The sequence below is a fragment of the Diplotaxodon limnothrissa genome, linkage group LG5, assembly GCF_057381915.1.
Source record: "Diplotaxodon limnothrissa isolate DT_005_m linkage group LG5, D_limnothrissa_male_GT1.1, whole genome shotgun sequence".
Taxonomy (NCBI): domain Eukaryota; kingdom Metazoa; phylum Chordata; class Actinopteri; order Cichliformes; family Cichlidae; genus Diplotaxodon; species Diplotaxodon limnothrissa.
In genome coordinates this window covers 19,764,722-19,790,437 of record NC_140600.1, presented here as the reverse complement: position 1 = coordinate 19,790,437, position 25,716 = coordinate 19,764,722, and the positions used below count along the sequence as shown (strand labels likewise).

Below are 25,716 nucleotides of genomic sequence, written 5' to 3'. Positions count from 1 at the left end.
TAATCCAAGGAATCTAATTAATTTGTTAAGACTAACTAGCAGAAAGTCAAATCCCATTAGACATGACCAGTGTGTTCGGAATAGATGGGACAGACTCCAAAACAAAGAAATTCCCAAACAGCTGCAGTTCAGGGATGGTATTTCTCAAATTTACCTTTTTGGTTGGTCACAGCAGAGTGAAAGTGATGACATCCTACATCTGTGATAGAAGTGTATGGGATATACAAACTTCATTGGCATGATTTAAATCTGTGGATTGTTTACATTCCAGGAATTACCTCAGAGCACAAACTGGAATAAAAGTGTTAAATCAAATCTGGTTTAAAAGAAAAGGCAGTAAGTCTGTGTTTCTTTATCATAATAATAATTATAATAATAAGACAGTTGAGGTTTTTAATAAACTATTCTGAGTATATGTTTTTGTTCTGGGAATGCAGTAACAGTCTGAAATTAGCCCAAGGAATCTGCTGGACATGGCAGGACCTGTCTGGATGGCTTGACCCTCTCTAATCCAGAGCGGCCTAAGGAGAAATCCCACTGAAATTGACCAGCTGTCCTCATCTTCCCGCAGGAGACCCGCTGCAAAGTTTAAGCTGTCTGCTTTTGTCTTTTTGTCAGGCAGGATGAGTTGGATGTTTCTCTGAAGCCTAAGCTTAACTTGTTTTCTACCTTTGATTAAAGTCCAAAACTTGGCGCACGGATGATTTAATGAGGGGAAAGAGTACAGCACCAAGTGAAGAAAGATGATGCAATGATAGAAGAAGCTCAAGAGGAAGAAAAATGAAGACTTTGGAAAAAGGGAGGAATGAAGAACTTCTGGAATACAAGCTTGATAAAGTGAGTACCCGTGTGACATAAAAGGAAATGGTCTCATATAAAATCTTATGTATATATCAGCATATTTTTGAACAAATGTTTAATTAGGTATTAATTTATGTCAAATATTATCCAGTATAATGGATGTTGAATTACATAACACAAGAAGACATCTCAATACAGGAAAATAAGTAATTTTTCAAAAACTGTGCAACTATTATTTGATTCAAATTATATATTTTTTGTTTTCAAATCTTGTTCTCTTTGCCATGTAGTCTTTAGATTTCTAATGCAAAGAATCACATAAATGTAATTTCTTCCAAAATCCATTAAAAGTGATTCCATTCTTGCTAATATGAGTGCAAACAAATTAACATTATTATTAAAATTATTATTACTATTTTGCCCTAAAATAGGGCTCATTTCAGTTTAATTTAATTCGTCATCTGTTATGGAAAACCAAATCCTGAGCCTTAGTCATTTAGCCAGCATGCAGACACGCGCTTCTTGCTGTTTTTATGGCCACACGTTCGAATTTGTCATAAATGCAAAGACAACAACATGCAGAGCAGTGTGGTTTCCTTAAAAAAATCTATTCAAATGAAATAAGCTGCATGTGATCTTTCTCACATGTCATGCAGTAAGACTTGTTGGGGTGGTGATCAGCAAATCTAGCTGCATTCTGCATTTTTGTTTTGTAGGCTAGAAGCTGACTATTAAGATTCAATTACCCTGGCTTAACTTGAGTGAACATCATTGACCCCAGGCTGTGATACCATCCACTCTCCTGATCGTTTTTGTTCTCTAAGAGAAATTCCACAGATAAGATAAGAACCCACTTAAGCTGAAGCAAAAATAAGAGAGACAGGGGGTGGAGGAGAGGTGAAACAGAGTGTTAGCCTGGTATAATTAGCTCTGTCTGGTAGGATCTACCTACCCCCCTAATCTATCACATATATATGTATCAAAATACAAATCCAATTCCCTTCACTGATCACTCGCTTGTCTTTTCCATGTATAAGATTTCAGACACCAGCAGGGAGAAAATGTTGTTGCATGGTCATAGCCGGGACATATGGACTCGGGAGAAGTGGGCCGGGAAGTCACCTGTGACCGCAGGTTGCAAAGGTACCGCAGTGAGTGTATGCATCGATTCGTATCCCAGGATGTCATGCCACCTGGTTGTCAAATCTCACTAGTTTTCCATATTAAACACATGCTATCCTGCACTGTTGTTTCACAATCCACCACCTACATCATTACTGTACACCTAGTGATAATGGTCCTCTTTTAAAGTGCTGCAGAGTCTGAAGTAACTCAGAGTTTATCAGCCAGGAAAGCAGGCTATGTTTTACTTAGTTTTTACTGACTGATTCATTTCATCTTCACTTGCTTTTTACTTTAAAGTTTACTTGCTGGTTAGATTTCGGCACCAAATACAACTTGTTTTGGCTTAAGATAGGTTCACGGTTTGGACCAGTGATAATCATTCACTCATGCATGACTCCCTGCTCCATGTTTACTGAGTTCTATGAGTAATTTTCTCTGCACCATTAAATGCACCATTGCTGTTACATAGTCAGAAGGTGGCAAAAGAAAAAAGGTTAAATAATGACATAAATACTGACACACAGCATTGTATTAAACACAGAACATATTTTTTCCAAAATTAATACACAAAGTTAGTAGTGTCATGTGCTCCTTTCTTTCCTCTCATCTGTCTGCCATTTTTGATCCATGATACTATACAGTGGTTGGGGAGTGACCACTGGTTGTACACGGCATTTAACGAGGAATTGTGGGATACTTTGAATTCAGGTAGTGTAGTGAAAGTGCTATAAAATGTCTATATAGTCAATACTTGCTATAAAGTGAGTAGTGAGTGATTTGCACACACTGTTTGCTGCTGGGTGCAACTCTTACATCACCCATAGTGGGGAGCTGTTTGACAGAAAAGCAACGCATGCACAAGAGTTAGAATTGACACACCAAAATAAACACCGAATGCAACCCCACATTATGTTATTCTGGTGATTAGTTATTGACTGATTAGGCATGCGCAAGCTGACATACACATGCACGCACGGACTGTAATCCTAAATTGTGGTGGGATTAGTGCAGTTCAGCTCAGAGGGATCATCGTCTCAGCAGAGTTTTTAAAAGCTTAACTCGACGGCCGGCAGAACGAGAGCATTTTGACATTTTTGCAGCCGTAATTTCCCCCTCTGTGGACTGAGATGTCATCATTTGCACTGGTCATGTGTGAATGTTGGTTTGCATGTGTGTGTGAAACTGTGCAGTTTGCATATAGTAAAAAATGAAGCTGTGTCAAATTCTTCTATTCCTTTTTTCTCCCCCTTCTTCATTGACTTTGTCCACATTTGGGATCATGCGAGTTTACCCGTAAATCTTCTTGAGTCACCGCTGCGAGCACGGACAGCTGTGCTCGTAAGATCATCTCGTCAAGAATACTTAATCTTGGCTTTGAGATTAAATCGGTCCGCCTCCATCTAGCTACCTCGGTGGGCTGTGTGCAGGATATTTTCATATGTTGGCTTTTCCACGGCAGTGCTTTGGTATCGACGGGTGGCGAGCGGGGAAGAGTAGGCTGTCATACTGATTTGAGAGAATGGTTTAGTTAAAAGTTTTGAAAACATAAATCGTAGATTAAGCTGAGAGTGCGGGCCCATTTGAGTAACTGGGGGTGCTTTTTTTTTTATAGACTTTAAACGAAATTATGACTGCTTGTGGTATTTCTTTTCACACTTTCTCACTTTTTCCCCTCTACTCCTGAAATACACAAATGTGGGTCGTTGATGTGTTTCCAAATCTGCAGCTTGTTGTCTCTTAGTAGGTTGTGATGGCACACAATGTGTTCTCAGCTTTTATTACTTTAGCTGAGTGATTTGTTTTAACTAAGAGTCCACGGTCTGCAACCTTTGGAGTCAAGTGGTGTTGAATAGTAGAAGTAGAATAGTTTTTGTAATCTGGAAGTGGGGAACACCTGAGATTAATTGGTAACAAATTTGTAGCAAATAGTTGTCAACATCAAAATTATTCAAATAAGCACTTCTTCCTTTGAAAAACATGATTTATAGTGTACTTTCTTTCTTGCTAACCCAGCCCAGACCAAACGTGGACCAGTCAACAGGCAGGCATTGCCTAATGAAAATGACTGTTTGCCTGTTCAGTGGAAAAGTTCATGCTCGTTGTTATTCATGCCTGCTAATGGTAAGCAGAGAGCAAACACTGATAATAGAAGCTGATGAAGGAGGTGTGAAGCGAGAGTGGATCAGGAGGGGAGGGGAGAGGCTGAGAGGAGGGACTGGAAAACAGATGCTGGTGCAGCAGCACAGCATGCTCGCTACCATCCCTCCCTCATCAGGGCCCCTCCCCTTCCCTGCCCCTCTGTCGCTCCCTCACTTACTTTTGGTCCCTCTCATAATCTTTGCCCACTATCTCCCAGCGCAGAGAGGCTCATAAGCCGAAGCCCTCAACAGCCTCTCTGGTTTTCCTGCGATTTGCCATCAAATCATGGGATAGTGGTGGAGTTTTTTTCCCCATCAGGTGTTGTTGCTCGAATTTGGAATATGGCTGTGAAGCTCTGTGTACACTTTTCCTCTCTCCTGCGGGGATTACCACAGAAATAGTGTGTGTGCATGTGTGCATGTGCTTCTGTGTGTGTGTGTGTGCTCAGCACTATGCCTATTTCTGATGGTGTTGAATGGACCGGCAGAAGTGCATCACCATGAGAGGGAGTCACCATCACCGAGGGTGTGGGTGTCAGCACCTGTTTAGAAAACTACTCAGCAAATGTGGCTGCTGCTTTGTCAAAGCCAGAGGTACGTAGAAGTTTTACTGCAGGTTTATTCATCTGTTGTTGCGGTGTCTGCAAGATGTTGCAGAGTGTTCATATTTTGTAATATGAGGAGATGCATTCAGACTCTGTAGTTTCACTGCAAAGTAAGAGCTTTTATTCAGTTATACAATATAATAAAGACCATCGATCCTTCCTCATTTACTTTTGATTTTTAATCTTTTAATTATTTGCATGTATCTTTCATCTGTTCGGTTTCGGGTAATTATTAATATTTTCCATTTCATTGTACGGGAAAACAGGAAACAGGAAAGTTTCAGGTGAAAAGTTATGCAAACTTTTCAACCAAAAATCTCTTCCCTCGACTTCACCTGTTAGAAGATCATCATAATCCTATGGATGGAGGTAAACTGCCAAGAAGGATGTTTTTCAAAAAAATTATCTGAATGTTACCTGCTTTTGGGATACTGAGACATTCCAAAATCAGTTGAGAGACATAATCTCGTTAGCGTGTCCTTGGTCCACCCTGGGGTGGAACCTGAAACATCTCCCTAGGAGGCACCCTAGCCAGATGCCCAAACCACCTTAACTGGTTCATTTTGATTGAGCTGAGCTCCTCCGGAATGATTGAGTTCCTAAGCTATCTCCTGACCTTGGAAGAGCCCAGATGCCCTTCGAAGGATACTCATTTCTGCTGCTTGTATCCACGGTCTTATTCTTTTGGTGACTACCAACAGTTTGTTATCCAAAGGTCAGGGCAGGACTGTAGATCAATCAGTTAATAAGCAGCTTTCACTTCACACTCAGCTGTCTCTTCACCACAACGATTCCCTCACTTGTGACCACAAGATACTCTAACTCCTCCACTGGGGGTAGCAACTCATTCTCACTGAGAACCATGCCCTCTGTCTGGGAAGTCCTAATTCCCATCCCAGCCTCTTCACACATACAGTACATACACCCCAGTGTGAGCTGGAGGTCATTGGTCAGTGAAGCTAACATGACCATAGGGTAAACCCTTTGCCCCTAAAATGTCATGTCCATACAAATTATGAACAGAATCTCTGACAAAGGGAAAGCATTTAAAGTCCTACACAACTGGGAGCTAGTCTTAATCCTTGGAATCTGGACCAAGCTCTCACAACAGTTATTCATGGACCAAATAGCACAGAGATATGCCTTCTCCAAATCAATAAGTTTAAACTTTAAACCTTCTGACTCAAAGGTTCAGTTAACAGACTCCTCTATCCAGTAACATGGTAAAAACCTTCCTAGGCTGAGGACTGTGATCCCCTGAAGCTGGAACATACTCTGCAGCACCCTCGCTTAAAAAGGGGGACCACCTCTTTGGTCTGCTAACCATTGGCACTATTTCAGAACTCCATGCAGTATTGCAGCAGATACATCGAGATGCTTGAGGATGTCAGGGCATATCTTATCCAGTTTTTCATACTGTGACCATGCGCATGAAAAAATGATCAAGGTCTGGCTGTCCTAGTATATTTAGGAAGTCTTTAAAACTACTACCACTATAACTACTACGATTACTACTGCTACTAATAACAGCTGTTTACATTTTGTCTTAAATATTGTCCGAGTGCACTGTTAGTAAATGACGTCTGCTGGGCCCAGCCTTGCTGTGGTGTGAGGTGTGAGCTCCTGGATCAGGGCCATGTTCTCAGAATACCCCCACTATGTCATTTACTAGTCCATGGCTTGATTTAGGGATGAAGGTGACTTGGTTAGATTTAAGAAAGCATTGTGGTTTGTGTTAAAATATGGCCCTTTGCATCATTGGAACATTTGCAACATTAACCTTGCACACTGAACAATAACACGTAAGGGTACTCGATGCATTAAAATTTGATGCCAAGGGGTTCTGACTAAGTCCTTATTTCATTATGACATACCTGTGTTGTGTGGGTTGCTGTAGAAATTCCCTTGTTTTCTCGTTGGCTCAAATAATGAATCACTTCCACAAAAAGCCTTTGACAAACAAACTGCATTTCACTGGATTTCCTTATTTGTTTGATTAAGGATTAGTTTACTGAGATTAGGTGGATATGCCCATAGCCATGGCTAGAAAAGAAAAAAAATTCTCATCTGGTTGTTTCTCACGTTGGATGCATTTTTGAGTGCTGTTCTATGTAGAAAAAATCATTCCCCTAATACTGTGACACTGCCTCATAGCTAATGCGGCTGTAAATACACACATATTAAGACATGCACACACAAAGGCACATGCATAGACACAGAGCCATGTCCCACAACTGCAACCCTTAAATCCTCTGTTGTTCCAGTTGTTTCAGGAAGTGATTACAGGGCAGCTCTCCGCACTGTGGCAGACCCTGCAAACAGGCATGTAAAATGTGAAAATGAAAGCAGCGTTGCGTTGCCTCACTTTCTCACCTCCTGATTTCCTTTGGGATACTCATCTTCTTAGTGATGTGATTCCCCCCCCCCCCCCCCCCCGCCCCGCCACCCCCCTCTAGACATTTCTAAAAATATCTGTTTTCTATTTGTGGATTAGTCATAGATGACACTAAAACACTAACTGCTTTTTAACATCTTTTTGCTCATGCCTTTTATTTATTCAGCATTTTTTTTCTTCTCATTTTATAGTGTTTATCTTGTTTGGTATGGAGATTTCTCCTTTATTTTACAAGACCTCCTTCTTCTCCTTCACTCTGTGATCCTACTCACTGATTGCTCATTTCATTTGGCACAATGTCCAAGTGCTATTTATAAAGACAGAGAAACACTTCCAGTTAAAGTATTTTTGGGTAACTTGCTTGGAAATCTACAGTTTTCGGTGTGTCACCAGACATTCTTTCACTGTGGCGCAGAAACTGCCTTGATTAATAGCCAATTAGCCAGTGTGTGTGACATCATCCTTGCCAGCATGTGTAGAAGTAAACCCGATGAGTAACAAGCATGAAAGTGTCTAGTTTCACAGATCACCTCCATATACAGGAGTTTACACACTCACTTAGCCATCTTACACTTTTTTGGGTAATGGTATGTTTCCTGCTGAACTAAATGTCTGATTTTAACCAGATTTACATCACAGCATAAAGTTAAACAGTACCTGCAGCAAGGGAAGGTTTCAGTCTTCTCTAAGACAAAGCAGTTTTATTTATAGTGCATATTTTACACAAACAATGCCCTAAAATCATGGAACAGGAAACACGGTTGTGATATATTTCTACATCAGTGTTTGTTGGGAACCATTAGCTACACGATGCAAACAATAATGTGTGCTTCTGGTATGTGCTCAATGGTCAATGTGATGCTTACTTTTTATCTTTTCACTCTAAACTCTGTCCTTAACCTTACCTACAATGAGGCAAGATGGCGTACGCTGTGTAGCTCGTGTATTTAGCAATAGACGTTAGCAGGAACAGTGTGTGTAAGTAACCAGTATGAGTAAAAGCGGGTTAGTTCAAAGTTATTTTTTATTCTTAGGTAATCCAAGCACTGAGGGGAACCCACAGTCTGTGTCTTAAATCATCACTTATTGCACTTCATGTGTACAATAAGTTAATATCTTGCTGTAAGACTTTATGCAGGAAGTTGTGTACGTGCTGCTGACACACTGTTTTGTTCCACTGTGGATCTTTCATGGTTTGATATTGTAGTGAACTTCCCATGCAGAATTAATTTACACTCATGTAAAATTAATGTAATTCAAAATTCAGTTCAATTCAAGTTTATTTTGTAGCAATCCATGAGGTGCTTTTTACTGTAAGGCAAAGACCCTACAGTGTTACCAACAGTCAGACCACCCTTTATGAGCAAGTGACAGTGGGAAGGAACATCTCCCTTTTAAGAGACTTCTGGCAGACTCAGGGAGGGGCAGCTGTTTGCTGTGGTTGGTTGGAGGGGTGACAGGAAAGAAAACAGCAGAGAGAGAGAGAGCAGAGGGAGATGGGACAAAACAAACCTTGTGGGGGAAAAATGCATGTAGTGACTCGCTGCTGTGGTGTATTAACACATAGGGAGGGAAAATGGTGAGTGGAGAAGAAGTGCTAAGAGGACCTGCAGCAGTCTGAGCCTATAAGAGCAGGATAACTAAAGGATGGCCTATGGTCACCTGATCCTGTTTCCTGGATGTCTGTTTCCTGAATCCAAACTGGGAGCTTGTTCCACAGGAGAGGGCCCTGATCGCTGAAGGCTCCGGCTCCCATCAACTTTTAGAAACTCTAGGAACCACAAGTAAACCAGCAGTCTGAGAGCAAAGTGATCAGTTTGTATAATATGGTACTATGAGGTCTTTATGAATTAAATAAACAGGGCTTTAAGTTGCGGCTCATGTCTAAACAGGTGTGTATTTTGTGCACAGGTAGGTCTCGATCAGATCCTGTTTAAATCTATTTTACTGGAATAATTATAACTTCATGCCTACATGATAAGTCGTCTTTGTGGCTAAGGAGTAAAAACACTCATTGGCATATAAACAGACATATTCCTCTCTGTGTATTGCACTGGATATATACTTCTGTGGGTGTACACAGAAAACATACACCTTGCTTGATTTGTATTTTTAATGACAGAAGAAGTATAAACTGAGACTGCAGTGATCATCATTTCTTCCATCAGCAGGAAGATAATGTGACGCACAGATGAATAATCAGCTCCCTCACATGACGCTTAATGAGATGAAAACACAGAAATAAATTAAATAAATGAAAGCGCATGTTGGCATCTGATTATTAAGAGAGATTTTCTATCAAATTATACAATCAATTTAATTTCCTGGATGGATAATACTTTATGATGTTAACTGTAACTTTAACTGTAATTAAGCGTTCAGTTATGTTGCAAAATGTTTAACATAATTTTTAAAGCATTAGAAAATTAGAATTAGATAATATGTACCGATTGCTGTCACTCACTGTGAGCCAGACATGGTACTAATTCAAAATATTTAAGTGAGTTATTTGAACACTCAGTTGCAAAAGTTATTCAGTTATTCTTTCTGTGCACACATCAAGGAAATGTGGTCAGTGCTGACACTGGTCAGGAGACTAACTATAAAACTAGAGAATGGGAGGACCTACACTTCTTTAAAGTGGAAAAACATCAAAGTAGCAAGTTAAATGCTCAAAAAAGGTCAATTGGCCTCCTTTTCCTTGATAACTGACTATGAATGACTCTCGATGTGATTCCAACTGGGGTAAGATTTGCTGACTCACTAGAAGCTTTAGAAATAATCCACAACTACCCAGATGGTCTACTCCAGTTCAGTGAGTCAGTTTCTGCCCTCACATATCAAACTCCATACTGTAGTAAAATGCACCAGAAAGGATTACTGTTGGAGTGAGTGACCCCTCCTTAATGTTTTGGTCTCATTTACTGTCATCTCCTTCCATCTGGGCATGGATGCAGAGAAAATTATCCTCTTCCAAACTCTCATCTATCCATGGATCTGTATGTTGTTGAGCATTTATGTTGTGAAACCACCTGAAAATAGTTGCTAATGTTACAGTTTAAATCAACAGGTTTTAAACTGAATATAAAACTATGTATTTAAAATAAAAATCTTATGTCTGTAATGTCTGAATGCGTGGATGCATTAGCAGCATGCATCCTTGCATGCACTTCAAACACTCCCTTAAGTCCTGATGGTGGTCCAGCTGTTGCTCTGTTGGAAAATGACACCTTACATAACAATTTTAAACAAACATGACCGGCTGAGTTGCTCAGCTCAGCGCTGATCTGGGTGTCAGAGAAGCCACTATGAATACTAAGAGTCATTTCAGGGTAAATGTTAGTGTATTTGCAGAAAAACGAGCAGTGATTTGTACATACCTCATTTTAACAGATGTTGGGGTGGTTGACAGCATTCATGAATGACCTTGATAGTTGTTTTTTTTTTTTTTTTTTTTTTTAAAAAGGAGACCAGATGGCAGTCTCTGCTCGGGGTTGTTTGTAGTGACTCGTTTGAATTTGTTCTGTACTTATTTGGATCACATAGTTGTTGAGATGCTGATAAAGATGCTGCAGTCACTTAACTGATTGAAACATCTGCTTTGAAAATAAAAAAAATTAACTGAAAAAAACATCATTTTATACTGTGCGTGATTTTGGCTGTAGCACTCACCAGTGATGTGACTCTGCTGTGGTCCAGAGAACTAATATATGCATTCGTTATCCTAACTTGTCATCTTAGTAGTTTCCAGCTGACAGTGGGCAACATGCATGGTACACCCGGACAGGGTCGACATCTGCGACAGTACTGATGAGAAAGGGACACAGAAAAGCATCCAACCCATGAAGGCACAGTGAAAATATGCAAGCGTCAGTCAGATTTGAACCCTGAACTTGCTTGCTTACCGCTGTTCCACAGTTTGTTTGTTTGTTTTTAACATAAAGAGAAGAACGTTATAAACCTAATTGTTAGTACTGGATAATGTCTTCTAGCTGTTTTACTTCTTGTTCTCACCTTCTCATGCATCTATTTTCTGTGTTCTTCATCCTCTAAATTCATCTTGTTTTGGATTCACCATTATTTCTTTTACATTTCCAGACTCTTCCATTATTTTTGGTCAGCATGTTCATTTAGAATATAAGCAAGCTGTTGACAAGTTCATCTCTGAACGTGTCAACAATCCCAAACTCTAAACAGACACAAACACCTCCCCTCTGTCTAAATCATCCCATTACAGAAATCGGCTTGTGTTATTCACTGCACGAATAAAGCAGCAGACAATTGTTTTAGTATATAATCTTACTTGAATGCAGCCTCCATTAAATGTATTGTTTTGTTTTGTAGGATATCTTCATGCTGGCTGAAAGCATCAGTCGGTATCACTAATCGTGCAAATATCATGAATAGTGCATTTAATATTTGTCTGTTTTTGTACACAGGGAACAGTTTTTTTCCAGTCTTTTTTAAAATAAAAGGAGTTAAAATGGAACAGGAAAAAAAAATCCCACATCATTTAGTATTTTATTGTCAGTATGGTGTCTTGTTTAATGGCTGCATCAGGCAGTTTTGGCAAATGGCTGACCCAGTTTTCCACTGGCTTCTAGAAAGCTTGTTATTATGATTACAGCTTACATAAATGTGCTGACAGGGAAGAGTGGCTTCTGGGAAGAATCCAAAATGACAAAATGGGGCTCCTGAAAGATTTCATTTTGCTATGATCAGCAAAACAGAGTGAAATTTTAAGGTTGCAGCTCTTGATTAAAACCGTGTGGTTCACGATTTGATACCAGTTTCCACAGTGGAGAGACTTAAAGCTGGAAACAAGATCCAGCTGTGGTGTTAAACGGTGTCATCTCTGGTACTGGTCCAGGCTGAGCTGCTGACTGAGAACATTCAGTGCAAACATGATGATCTCAGTTGTGACTATTTTAAAATGCTTTAATTTGTGTTATCAGAAAGGTTTGATCCTATGAACATGATATATATCCGGGGGTCACTAGCTATATTTACCAGAAGAGTTCTGACATAGTTGCCACTTTATTTTTTTTATTATTATTTTTTTTTAAGAAAATGCTCTACAATGACAAGCTAAAACATTAGTTTTCCATGAAAATATTTAACTAACAATAAATAATATAACACGATATATAAACAAGTTCATTTGCTTCATAATGCCAACTTTAACTTTTTATACCTACTTTTTTAACTAAATGATGTGAATACTACTACACTACTACATCCCCAATTCCCCAAATTTGAGAAAAAAAAATGCAATCATTTGTAAATCTCATAAGTGGATATTTTATTCACAATAAAACATTTTTTCGAATTTGATGGAAGCAGCGCATCTTAAAGAAGTTGGGACAGGAGCAACAAAAGGCTGGAAAAGTTAGTGGCCCTCAAACAGCTCACAACAACTGGCAACAGATCAGTTTTGGGACTGGGTGTAACAAGAGCATCTTAGAGAGGCAGAGTTCCTCGGAAGTAAAGATGGGCAGAGATTCACCAATCAGCAAAAAACTGCAATCTACAAATGGATGAACAATTTCAAAATAATGCTCCTCAATGTAAACTGTAAACAGTACGTAATATCATTAAAAGATTCAGAGGGTTTGGAGAAATCTTTGTGTGCAAGAGACAAGGCAGAAAATCAGTATTGGATGTTGTGTATTTTGTTCTTGGGCAGCACTGCTTTAAAAACAGGCATGATTCTGTCATGGAAATCACTGCATGGGCTCAGGAACACTTCCACAAATCACCGTGCCATCCACAAATGCAGATTAAAGCTCTGTGATGCAAAGAAGAAGTCGCATGTGAATATGATCCAGGAACATTGCTGGCTTTTCTGGGCCGAAGTTCGCTTAAAATTGCCTGAGGCTACAAGGTGGAAACTGTTCTGTGGTCAGACAAATCAAAATTTGAAATTCTGCTTGGAAAACATGAAACAGAAGAGAGCAAGACCATGAAAAGCTTCTGATAGTATCCATGGTTTGGCAGCTTACTTTTATTTGACATTTTACACAGTGCTCCAACTGTTTTCTGGTGCTGGGTTTGTATTTCCTTTAATGCATAACAAAATAAATCAAATTATATAGTGTTGAGTAAAAGAATGTTAAAATAGGAGAGCTCTTTTAAAAAAATGATTATTATTTTACAAAAGTATTGCTTTAACTACATTTTCCTGTGAATTTGCACAACAAATGCACGCAAATCAACTTTTACTATAACATTTCCAGTTGAATTTATTTAGCCTTTCCTTGTGAGAACAGACCAGCTCTGGTATTTAAAATCATTTAGTGCCCGTAGGTACAGTAGCTGCAGCTACTGAAGTTACAGTGTGGGATAAAGACAGGAAATTGAACATTTTTGTGCAGAATTCTGTCTGCAACATTTGACCTATGAGGATATACCCTGCAATTAGCTCCTGGACTTTATTCATGTTCTCTTCCCCCCCTTCTTTCTTGCTCCTTTTGCAGCAGAGTCGTACTCTGTGGCAGGCAGTGATGGCAGTATCACTCCCTCAGTGGGCTCTGTGCCTCACCAGGCCTCAGGCGGCTCCAGTCCCTGCTCGCACTCCTCGTCTGGAGGCTCACGGCACCCTGTCACCACTCTGAAGAAATGGCTTACCAATCCCGTCCGCAAGCTGAGCTCTGATGCCAGAAGTGGAGCGGGGAAAGGCGAGAAGCAGATGTTTGGGTCAGATGGGAGGCAACCAATGTTGATCCTTTCCCACACTGAAACTCAGCAAAGGCCTATGGAAGTGCACAATAACTACACCATCCTCACCTCTGGAGACACAGTTAGTATTTAAGACAGACATATAAACTCATTTACGGTACTGAGATATGCTATATTAGTATAATGATATATTTATTCCTAATTACATTTTATTTTTGTTGCCAGGAGTGGAAAGATGGCCTGTTGAATCCAGCAGTTCATTCTCCTTTACATCCAGCTTCTCCGAGCTACTTATCGGACCTCCTGCAAGGCAGAAACGCACAGAGTCTAGTAATGATGTTACGCCTAACCTGTCTTTACACACCTATAAATGCAACTGATTCAAAGCCTCTTTCTTTCTCAGCAGTTAAACACCATAAATAGGTCTCATAGAAGTCATAAAAGTAACTCTGCTAGAAGCACACTTTTAAAATTAATCCATATCAGACACAGGCAGTAAATGTTTCTTTTGCATGCTGTGAATACAACCTGGTACATTGATGCACATGAAGAAAAAAACAACTAACAATTTTGTTGTGTATTTGTGCAATAAATACTTGAAAGGGTAGTTATGATGGTTCTCAGAAGAAGCAAGACCCAAACATAGGACACACAAGACACAGGGAAAACTCAAAATCCAAGAAAACAAATCCTGAAATGGGCAGAAAAAAGGAAAAAAATCCCAAAAGTGATACACTGAGAAATCTAGGAACAAACATGCGCACAAAAGCTTGACTATTATCCAGACAAGTCAGTCTGGTAAGTGAAACGTGGACAGCTGATGGCATATATTCTCAGGGGACTGACTGACTAATTGAATGCAGGTTGTCCAGAAAAAAACAGAACAAAGGTTGGAAGTACAACTGAGAGGTCGTAACCAAGGATAACAAAATAAAACAGGAAATAACTCACACAGTAAGCACAGCAGGAATGCCAAAACATGACAATACTAATTCATTTATTATTCCACGAGTTATCAGCCCATCATCGTCATCTAAATGATCTGTGTCACTTGTGGGCAGTTAAGGACTGAACATTGATCCACAACATAACACATTAAATGATGACTACGTTAGAGGTATAATTGAATTCACACACAAACATACATGTGTGCATGAAGAGCTTTGTATTCCAACCCATATTTGGTGATTTAAAAATCGGAAGTATCAGTCAATATTTTTGAATCTTTCATACATAAAAAACAATGAGCTCATTTCTTTAACATGGTGGCTCTATATTGTAGTGGTTTATGTATTTGCAGAACAAGCAAAAGACCCCGGAAGTAGACATAAACTCTTATTTTCCTTGGGGATTGCAACAGGAAAGGTATCTGGTGTAAAATATATATACATTTTTACATTTTTGTTGTTAACGAGTCCTTACTAAAATAATGTGACAATGCAATTTAAAAAATAGTCTTGTTTAATTGTCACAACAAGTTTGAATTACTCATTTACAGTCTACAGCACACTCTCTGTTGCTGCTAATTATATTCACAGTATTCACTCACTATTTCTTAAGGGATTCGCTAACTTAGCTTGTAGCCAACTTGGTAGCTGCATGGCCCTCTTGCACCTTCCTTCTGTGTGTCAGATGTTTAGTTACTCCTCGGTGTCCTTTAGTAATAATGATACTTGTAATAAATGTAGCCTCTTTGCAGTTTTTTTTGCAGGTAGCTTAGCCCCGTTAGCTCTCAGAAGATGCTGTAGGTATTACGGTTACTGCACTGCAGTTGTTTGTATCATATCTATATAACAGATTCCAATTTGTTCATGTAAATGGAGAGTCCTCTTCATACACTGACGTTAATTACGGAGTTCCACAGGGTTCAGTGCTAGGACCAGTTCTGTTTACATTATACATGCTTCCCTTAGGCAGTATCATCAGAAGGCATAGCATACATTTTCACTGCTACGCAGATGACACACACCAATTAGTTAAACTGCAGAAATGTCTTAAAGCAGGGGTGTCAAACTCAAATACACAGTGGGCCAAAATTCAAAACTGAAACAAAGTCGCGGGCTAACGTTAATATTTATTGAAATATATTTAATCCTCCAGATATAAGAATGAATCTTTTCTTATGGACTCAAACACGTTTTGCTGTAAAACTGAATATGGAACAAGCAAAGCTTAATACTAAACAATATATATATTAGCTGTATAATACCAGTAGGCCAGCTCTAATAGTAATTTGGTATGGCTTCGCGGGCCAAATGTAATTAGGCTGCGGGCCAAATTTGGCCCACGGGTCAGAGTTTGACACCTATGTCTTAAAGACATAAAGACCTGGATGGCCTCAAATGTTCTGCTTCTAAATTCAGATAAAACTGAGGTTATTGTACTCGGCCCTGAAAATCCTAGAAATGCTGTTTCTACTCAGATACTTACTCAGGATGGCATTACCCTGGCCTCCAGCAACATTGTGGGGAATCTTGGAGTCATTTCTGACCAGGATATCTCCTTCAGACTGCAGGTTTACTTGTGGCTCCTAAATAATTTAAAAGCAGAATGGGAGGCAGAGCCTTCAGTTTTCGGGCCTCTCTTCTGTGGAACCGGCTTCCAGTTTGGATTCAGGAGATAGACACACTCTCTACTTTTAAGATTAGGCTTAAAATTTTTCTTTTTAATAAAGTATATAGTTAGGGCTGGATCCGGTGACCCTGAATCCTTCTTTAGTTACGCTGCAATAGGTCTAGGCTGCTGGGGGATTCCCATGATGCATTGAGTCTTCTTCAGTCACCTTTTTCACTCACTATGTTTATACACCTCTCTTCATCTATTTTTTTTTGTTATTATTAATCTCTGGCCCTTTTCCACAGCATGTCTTTGTCCTGTCATCATTTACTCACGCCAACCAGTTGCATCAGATGGCTGCCCCTTTCTCAGCCTGGTTCTGCCGGAGGTTTCTTCCTGTTAAAAGGGAGTTTTTCCTTCCCACTGTCGCCAAAGTGCTTGCTCATAGGGGGTCATATGATTGTTGGGGTTTTCTCTTATTTCTTTGTACTGCTGTAGGGTGTTTACCTTACAACATGCAATGCCTTGAAGCAACTGTTGTTGTGATTTGGCACTATACAAAAGTTGAATTGAAATTCAATTAAAAGCTGGAATACACCCTTGACATGCCACCAGTCTGTAGTGGGGGGCTAGACATAGCTCTATAGAGTATCATTCAGATTTATCTTATGTTAGCTCCCTGATTAAAATGTAAGTTCTTAAAGTAATGGTTCTCCTCTGTTAGAGACTCTGCATGTGCCTCTCTTTCCTGCTCTCAGGCTGTGTGTCAGACTGTTGAGAAAGCCTAACAGAAAACAGCTTTTAGCCAGAATATGAGAACTGAACAACAGGAGTACACCTGCCAAGTGTTAAGAAGATCAGATGAAAGATTCTTGAGAAACACACACTCATATGCACACTCCAAGAGCCCTTCGTTTATTTTTTTTCCTCTGTGTATGTTACTAATTAAAGTATTTTGACTCTCGGACTGCAATTTGACAATCAAAAGAAAAAACAAGCAAAAAAAAAAAAAACTACCTAGATTAAGCATCAACAGACCTGTAACATAGCTGGGTATAAAAATAGCATCTTAAAGACGCAGTGGGTCACCAATTTGCAAAAACGTGTGGAAAAATTTCAGAATAATGTTCCTCAATGTAAAATTGTAAAGACTTATTGTAAAGAGATGAAATATGTCATCGTCTACAGTCCATAATATCATCAAAGGGTCACGGGACAAATCAGAATTGTGTGTACTATATGAAAGATAGGCATGATTCTGTCATGGAAATTACTGCATGGGTCAGGAACACTTCTAGAAAACATTGTCTGTGAACACAATCTGACTTGCCATGGATGGATTCAGTTTAAAGCTCTATCATGCAAAATCAAATCAATAGAAACTCCGCTGCCTCTTCTGGGCCATAAAAAACATTTTATTAGACAGATTTTAAGGCAAATGTTTGATTTGTGAATTAAACAATTAATTGGGCAATTTGTTGGTTAAGAATATATTTTAAAAACACAAAAAACAGTAAAGTCCTCTGCACTTTCCCACAGATTTTCCATGGAGTGTCTCTTGTTATTAAATCTTCTGATAATGTAATGCAGAGCTTGTAGCAGATAATGAATAACTTAAAGCATAATTACACTTACACTGCACATGTCTCCATCTACATCCTGCCCATATAAAAGCACTCCTATTCATATACACCACCTGACCTTTGTGCATTATGACTCAATTTTGCTGCATTTTTCATGTGCACGCTCACACACAAATAAATATATAAAAGCACCGACAATATTTCTCAGAAACCCTACACTGTACTGAGTAATCTTTGAGATGGAGTGGAGTAGATTGAATCCTGTGGGCTTTCGTTGATCGCATCTGGAAGTAATTAAGTAAAGAAAACAGCCTTTAACAGGGTTAGGGTTGAGGGCGGAGTGCATGCCAAAATTAGAAGAAGAGCCTCAAAGGCAAGGTGAGAAACAGGTCTGTGGATGTTGGACAGTTCTCCAAAGATGACAGAGTAAAGTTTTGTAAGCTTTGCAAAGGTGATAAGAGGAATTTTTAAATGATTAAATTAATCCTTTAACTCATAAAGCACATTATTTTTCTTAATAAATGATTGCTCTCACTTTTAGCCTTTTTTTAACTCATGGCCCTGCAGAAAAATGTCATTGCTTAGATACCTGTAGCTTCATATTTATTTTCAGTCATTAACTGTTTACTCTGCTGCTGCCTGGGTTACTATAAACAGTCTTACTGTCCCTTTAAAAGAGTAGTTTAATAGTTTGGAAAATATATTGGATACATGGTTTGTATGGTCAGTATAACAAACATCCAAAAGGCTGGCGCAGAGACTAGTAACAACCACTAATCACCAGCATGTATGAGCAGCTCCATAAATTTGTTTGCACGCAAAAAGTCTGGACACTGTCAGGTGAATCGGGCCAGGATACTATGGAAAGTTGGGATGTTGTGTAATACATTGTCTAAAGTAGTAGTGCTTTGTACATGTGCTACTTGTACTTGCTGCTTTTTCTTTCAGTAATTTGAATAAATTAGAAAATTAAACTGTTTGCTGGAGAAGCCGCTGAGCTGCTCCCTGATCTCAGAGCATTACCAGTTATCTGACAGCACAACAGCAAGTCATTGCAGAACAGAGCATCCCTGCAAACCAGTTGAGCTCCACACATTTGAATCATTCTCCAAATATAAAATGTACATTTGATCTACTTGACAACATGTTCTGATTCTGCAATATGCTCTTGTTCACTGAGGCAAAAGATAAAAATTAGGATTCCAGTTAAATTCACATTAGATTACAGTGCTTTTAGGTGAAGAGTGATGTTTGTTACTTAACAGCTTTCTGTGCATTTTTCAGTTAGCAGGCTCTCAGTTACAGTATATGACTTGACAAACTGCTCATTATTAACCTTGCTGTCTGCCCAACACTCTCCTCAGCAGCACAGAAAATGTGCTTATTATTCTCAGGTTACTCAAAATTGCCCCACTGATGTGTTTCCCGCGGCGATTACTAACTGCTATACAAATAAACTTGCCTTGGATGTGCCGTGCATGAAGCCTAATGATTTTAGTGTGTGTGAATGGATTGCTCCACAGCATTGTGTTGCAGTGGGGGAAGAAGTAACAGAATTTTTAACTAGCATACAGATTAAAATACTGCTGTATCTACAATACTACTTGAATAAAAGTACCTAGAGTTACTTTTCTACTCTTTATTTCACAGTCATCCAGAGCTCTTTAACCAACTGACCTCTCTGATTGAATGTAATACTGTATGTTACAGAAATGCCAAAAGATGTAATGTTTTCCTTTTGTGTTTTAGAGTCAAAGCATCAACACTCTGCAACGGGAGGACAGCTGTACTGTAACCGATGACTCAACCAGCCAGTGTTCTGGTACAGTGGACAGTGAAGAAGAGAGAAACATTGCTTTAGAGAAGAGCATGTAAGTCTAAAGCATTATACCAAATACTGTAACTTCTCTAACTTCTTTATCCCCTCAGGATTGCTGAGGTCCATGGACCAGCTGCTCCTGGCAGCCCCAAAAGCCCCTTTGAAAACCACGGGCAATTGTCCGATTTCAATTATTGCCCCCAAATTGTGGAATGATCCCCTTGCTCTTTTATCATTTTTCCCTTTTATAGATAAAGGCTATGTGTTTGCCCTTGTTTCATGCCTTTATGCTGAGAGAACTGTGACTAACTATGATTGATATTTCGCACAGAGCCCTGAGATCATCATCATGTTTTTTAATGTTTGTCTTTCAGATACGTGCTAACAGAGCTGATAGAGACAGAAAGGCTATATGTTGAAGATCTTGGACTTATAGTGCAGGTATGCCTCACCTCAAATGATCTACTTATTTGTATTTATATAAGAAACACCTGACATTGCTTAATTTGTACCAAAAGCAAAGGAGTTTATTTCCTGTATAGAAATAAGCAACTTAGATACATGTTTGTGTTTATACAGGGTTACATGGCCACCATGGGTAATCAGGGCGTTCCTGAGGACTTGAGAGGAAAGGACAGGATTGTGTTTGGAAATATCCACCAGATCTATGACTGGCATAAGGAGTGAGTCAGAATGTCTCCCCCCTGAGTTCCTCTGAATATGAACATCTCTTATGTTTAACAAGTTTTCCCCCTAAACTTCTCATGTTTCATAGCTGTTAAGCATGTGTCATACCCCCTGCTGCTGTTTGTTTCCTGCCTCTGAGTACGTGTGTGTGTGTTTGGCTGGTTGGCTGCTTTTGCCTGACCTTCTGTGCTTCGTGTCACACAGTTATTTCCTGGGAGAGCTGGAGAAATGTGTGGGTGATCCAGACAGCCTGGCCCGGCTCTTCATCAAACATGTGAGCCTAAAGATCAGTGAGAGACTTGTGTCCTTTTTTTTTCTCAGTCTGAACATTTAGTCATCACAGTCCCCAGTGATGTAATGCCTCGGCCTGCTGCTGTGCAGATGTGTTTTCTTTTTGTAGATCAGCTGACTGCAGGTGCAGCTGGTAAATAACAGGCAGCAATCAGTGTCGAAGACGCTTCCACTGAGACCCTGCTGTTTGTAAAAAGGAGCTGAATCGACACCTCTCTGAGCTCTATTAAATTTTTTTGTTGTTTTTACTCTAAACTTCAGAAGATTTGATGATTATCATTGCAAACGGCAACATTAAACACAAAGAAAGCAACTTTTATTTTGTGTTTTGATGTAAAACATCAAAATGTGGAGAAACTGGAAGGGTGTGGAAAACGATTATTGGCACTTTACAGTCGAGCATCCGTATCGCTGTGCTACAGCAGGAATATAAACAGAATAAACTCATAATTTTGATTTGATTTTCGATCCAAACATCTTTATTTCTTTAAGTTTCTGCAGCATGTCTAATTCAGCTTTGGACACTAAGGTGTAATTCTTACCCTGCTCATTGCTCCACACTTATTTGTAATAATTTCCATTATCCCTCTTCCACTTCCAGGAGCGGCGTCTTCACATGTATGTGGTTTACTGTCAGAACAAACCCAAGTCCGAGCACATTGTCTCTGAATACATCGAGACATACTTTGAGGTGAGAGCCCAATGGTCTCTGTCCGCAGAGATGACTTTTTCAGCCTAAAAAACCCTTGTTTTTCACATTTCTTTCCATTTTTGTCTTCTGACAGGATCTCAGACAACAGCTGGGTCACAGGCTGCAGCTCAATGACCTGCTTATCAAACCTGTTCAGAGGATCATGAAGTATCAGCTACTGTTGAAGGTTTGCTACTTAAAAAGATGACCTATTCACTTGCATGGCACCTGCTACATGTTAATATTAAAATAATCTGTCATTCGTTTGATTCAGGAAACATCAAAATGATCAAAATATTAAATAGTAAAAGGGTTAATTTACTTAAATTAAAACGTTCACAACTGAAAATTGTGAGTAGGCTCTCAGCAACCTTGCATACAACTAGCGGGTAACCAGTTGAGTCACGTTCTCTATTGCAGAAAGATGTCTTGCGAACGAGTTGTACTCAGGCTCATGCTGATTGCAACTTATTGAAAATCCATTTGCTTTTATAAATTAGAGGGCAGCTATTTAAAAACCTTCTCCAATCTGTCTGAGAGTGGTTGCAGAGGGAGATTAAGATTATTTTTGAGACAGTTTCCTTCAATCCAGGTGACCTGTGCGTTCACTTTGCACAGGTCCAGGTGACCTGTGCAAAGTGAACGCAAAAGGTTCGGCAACTGGTTGCAAACAGCTGTCACCCAGTTTTTTGCAACCGGTTGCCAAATATGAAAAATTAAATTCAGCCACTGATTTTGATCCTAGTCACAAGGAGGTTTTTATTATACTGCACCATTATAAGTCCTTATTTCCTTACTTTATGTTACAGTTTTCTATTCAAGTTGTTTCAGTTTATTTTATGAAAATTAAAATAAATCTCTTATTGACTGGCACCTTCAGGACTTCTTGAAGTATTACAGCAAAGCTGGGAAGGATGTGGAGGAGCTGCAGGTACGAGCTCATTATGAAATGGAAACTCCAATAAAATGCTTTATCATTTCAATCGCACACTAAAATTATGTTTTCACTGCTATCCATCTGACTCAGAGAGCAGTGGAGGTTATGTGTTTTGTGCCAAAACGATGTAATGATATGATGAATGTGGGAAGGCTCCAAGGTTTTGAGGTAAGATCCGCCGTTTTTTTAAAAATAAGACGCATATCCGGGATGACTTGTGTTCTTTGACAATGGTATATGATATATGTACTACTCAGGGGAAAATCACGGCTCAGGGGAAGCTGCTCCAGCAGGATACCTTCTCCGTCAGCGAGCAGGAAAGTGGCTTCCTGTCCAAAGCGAGGGAGAGGCGGGTCTTCCTGTTTGAGCAGCTGGTCATCTTCAGTGAGCCAATTGATAAGAAAAAGGGTTTCCCTTTGCCGGGGTACACCTTTAGAAACAGCATCAAGGTGAGATTATATTTGAGTGCTGAGTGTTGAGTGCTTTTGTTAATGTTCAAAATGAGCATGTTGTGTTTTGCAGGTAAGCTGCCTTGGTGTGGAGGAGCACTCTGAAGAAGATCCCTGCTGTCTGGTCCTGACTTCTCGAGGCACTGACGGCAGTGTGACGCGCTTCATCATGCAGGCATCATCTCCGGATATACAGCAGGCTTGGCACAGTGATGTGGTCCAGATATTAGAGACTCAGAGGAACTTCCTTAATGGTACCGGAGCTCAGTCTTTCTTCTATACGACTGTTGATTTAAGAGTTTGGTCTGTCTGAATAATGCAACATATCTTCCTGTCTGCTGCAGCTCTTCAATCTCCGATAGAATACCAACGGAGGGAAAGTAAGTCAAACAGCCTGGGCAGGAACACAAAGTCTCCATCTACATCAGCATCTGGCCTGTGGCCTCACTCCTCAGCATCCGTGGACAGGTGTCAGCAGCCCTGTTTTCTGTCTTATAACACCTCCTTGCCCTCTATGCATTCATCCCAGCACAGCCCGGCCTCGCAAACGGTGCGTGTGAAACAGCAGTGCTCACCATCATATTTATGCACAAACATGCATCTGTATTTTTCTCACGATTTAACTTTGACTTCTTTGTCTCTTTAAGGTGTCTAACCCTTGCGTGGTAACAGTTTGTGCAGCTCATCCCTCACTTTCCTCCCCCATGCAGCTCAGTCTGTGCTCAGAGGTGAGACGTGACTGTGGCACATCCAATGGCCTGGCTCCCTGCAGCTATCACAGCCTGCAGGTAAATAATACACAACACTGACTGACCTCAGTTATTTAACAGATGAGGCATCTGCCATGCTGATAATTTATTCTTCCTGAAAGAAAATACAGTAAAAGTTGTTTACGGTCTATAGTTATGCACTGGTGTCATCAATGAACATTTAAAGTGTCTATTTGAACCCAAATTATCTGTATAGGTAGAAATTCACATTTAACGATTACATTTGCAGGCAGCCAATTGAGTCGGGTCCCTTTGAGCTGTGGTCATTGGTCAAAGACTCATTCAGACTGATGGCAAAATGTCACAAGTCTGTCTGCATTTATAAATTAGCAGGTTTTTTTTGCAAAATTTCAACAATGTCTCTAAGAGTGATTGCAGTCCGTCCAAGTCAGACTGCAACTGTTTGCAGAAAGATCCAATCAGTCGTCTGGACAATTGCCCTGTCATCAAAGGGATGGTGAATGTGCACAACCATCAAGCTCTGGGCAGCCATTTAGTCAACACTAGTTGCAGTCGGCTGCAGAATGTGATATAATTCAATGCAGTCAGCATTTCTAAATAAAATAAAGTGATGTAGATCAGCTCTGTGGAGCTGGTCTGTGTGCGTGGACTGAGGCTGTTTGTTGTGGCGATCACTGATGGTGATGGGAAATGACTCTCTGTATGCCTTTGTGAAAATATCCTGTTGTTGTTACTGCATGGATTTACAAACCTGGTTGACCTAACCTGCAGCCAGTTTATGGAAAACCCGTTGACCTGCTCTTTTATCTCATTCATTCAGACTTCCACCAAGAGGAGGAAGCAGTTTGATTACAATACTTATTAGACGTGCTGATCTGGCCTGATTCCACAAAGTTGTTCTTGTCCTCTTGGCTTGCTCTTTGTGTTTTGGATCAGCTGTGTTTCTATTGTGCTTTAAATGCACAAGAAAATAAAATAAAAGTTTCCTATCTACCTTTTCACACAGCCTTTATCACACATGTCATGCATGATTCCTGACTCCGTGCCATTTTTATGTAACAGCTTCTTAATTACATTTATGTAAAGAAAGTCACTGAGTACCGGTTCATTTTTCATTACTGATGAAGTAACTGCACATAACTTTTGCAGCCCTATTCTCCTAGATCCAGGCTAAAAGAGCAGAGGTGACAGGGCCTTCATAATCGGTGCAACAACTGACCTTTTCACATATGATTTACCTAATGACTAAAAAACCCCTATTTGTTCTTGCTTGCTTTGAGTTCTACTTGAGCAGGGTTTCCTGGCTTTTTATTATGCAAGCATAGCCTTATTTACTTCTCGTATTACTTTAATTGATTAAAGTTTCTATTTTTAAAATGTATGTTTATAGTTTTTTTTGTGCATACTGTATTAAATAATTTAACAATTTTTGTTTAAATTACCTCAAATTTACCTCAAGTGGTGAAAACAAATCACTTTATTCTGCAAATGCTAATATTACAGCCTTAACAGCACAATTCTTTTATCTCCGTGTTATTTTTAAAGTTTGCCTTTTCAGTCTTATTTTGCAAATGTACTAAATTACACTGATGCCAGAATCAATCACCTGATTAACAGGAAGCCTTTGAAAATCTGCAGTGTGTCTTTGCTTCAAATGCCAGTGTAAAAATTGCCTATTTCCTCTCAGGGTGTGCCCGCCAGTTTCCAGACGATCACATTTAAGGACGCTGGGACTTATTCAGCGCATCAACTAAATAACTTGGATCAGCTCAAGGAGAGCGAGCAATAATGCGCTGCAGTGTCACATGAACTCAGTTTACCCTTCTGGAGCTGGAGTACCTCGACTAGGTCTGACTGCCAGGACACTTTGTTCCACTCATGTACACAAGCTGTCCGAGTCTGCGCGTCTCTGTTTTCACATATTGTCTCATATTTCCTTTAGGCTTATGATGTGGGGACTATTCTAGTGAAGTTACTTTGGTGTGACTGTATTCATTTGAGTGCATCTGCATATACATTACCAATCAGCTATAACATTAAAAACAAGATGAACCGAACAATTCCGATCATCTCTTGCAATGCAAAAACCTGCTGCGAAGCCTTAGGTGCTGCCATTCATCTGGATGTTTCTTCCACCTTATTAGCGAAGCAGCCTCTTCCAGCTGGACAGTGCACAATACGCACTGCAAAAACTGGACGTAAAGTCAGATTTGTTGACTTGGCCTCCAAA

The 25,716-nt window shown here is 39.7% G+C and overlaps 1 protein-coding gene across 2 annotated transcripts in view; it reads left to right on the top strand.

Moving 5' to 3' along the window:
- Positions 1-780: 780 nt before the first annotated feature.
- arhgef25b (Rho guanine nucleotide exchange factor (GEF) 25b) overlaps positions 781-25,716 on the top strand; it is a 25,092-nt gene continuing 156 nt past the window's right edge. Inside the window, exons 1-17 of one of the 2 annotated variants that reach the window (XM_085354109.1) lie at positions 781-837; positions 1,839-1,944; positions 13,541-13,863; positions 13,968-14,072; positions 19,631-19,752; positions 20,075-20,141; positions 20,280-20,383; positions 20,592-20,661; positions 21,280-21,369; positions 21,464-21,556; positions 22,250-22,300; positions 22,397-22,474; positions 22,564-22,755; positions 22,829-23,009; positions 23,100-23,305; positions 23,403-23,543; positions 25,174-25,716. The exon at positions 25,174-25,716 is cut by the window's right edge and continues 156 nt beyond it. In XM_085354109.1, the coding sequence (XP_085210235.1) occupies positions 781-837; positions 1,839-1,944; positions 13,541-13,863; positions 13,968-14,072; positions 19,631-19,752; positions 20,075-20,141; positions 20,280-20,383; positions 20,592-20,661; positions 21,280-21,369; positions 21,464-21,556; positions 22,250-22,300; positions 22,397-22,474; positions 22,564-22,755; positions 22,829-23,009; positions 23,100-23,305; positions 23,403-23,543; positions 25,174-25,275 (2,088 nt within the window). In that variant the 3' untranslated portion in view covers positions 25,276-25,716. Of the gene's footprint in view, positions 838-1,838; positions 1,945-4,304; positions 4,659-13,540; positions 13,864-13,967; positions 14,073-19,630; positions 19,753-20,074; positions 20,142-20,279; positions 20,384-20,591; positions 20,662-21,279; positions 21,370-21,463; positions 21,557-22,249; positions 22,301-22,396; positions 22,475-22,563; positions 22,756-22,828; positions 23,010-23,099; positions 23,306-23,402; positions 23,544-25,173 lie in introns of those variants that run through there. The other variant, XM_085354108.1, reaches the window with a different exon arrangement.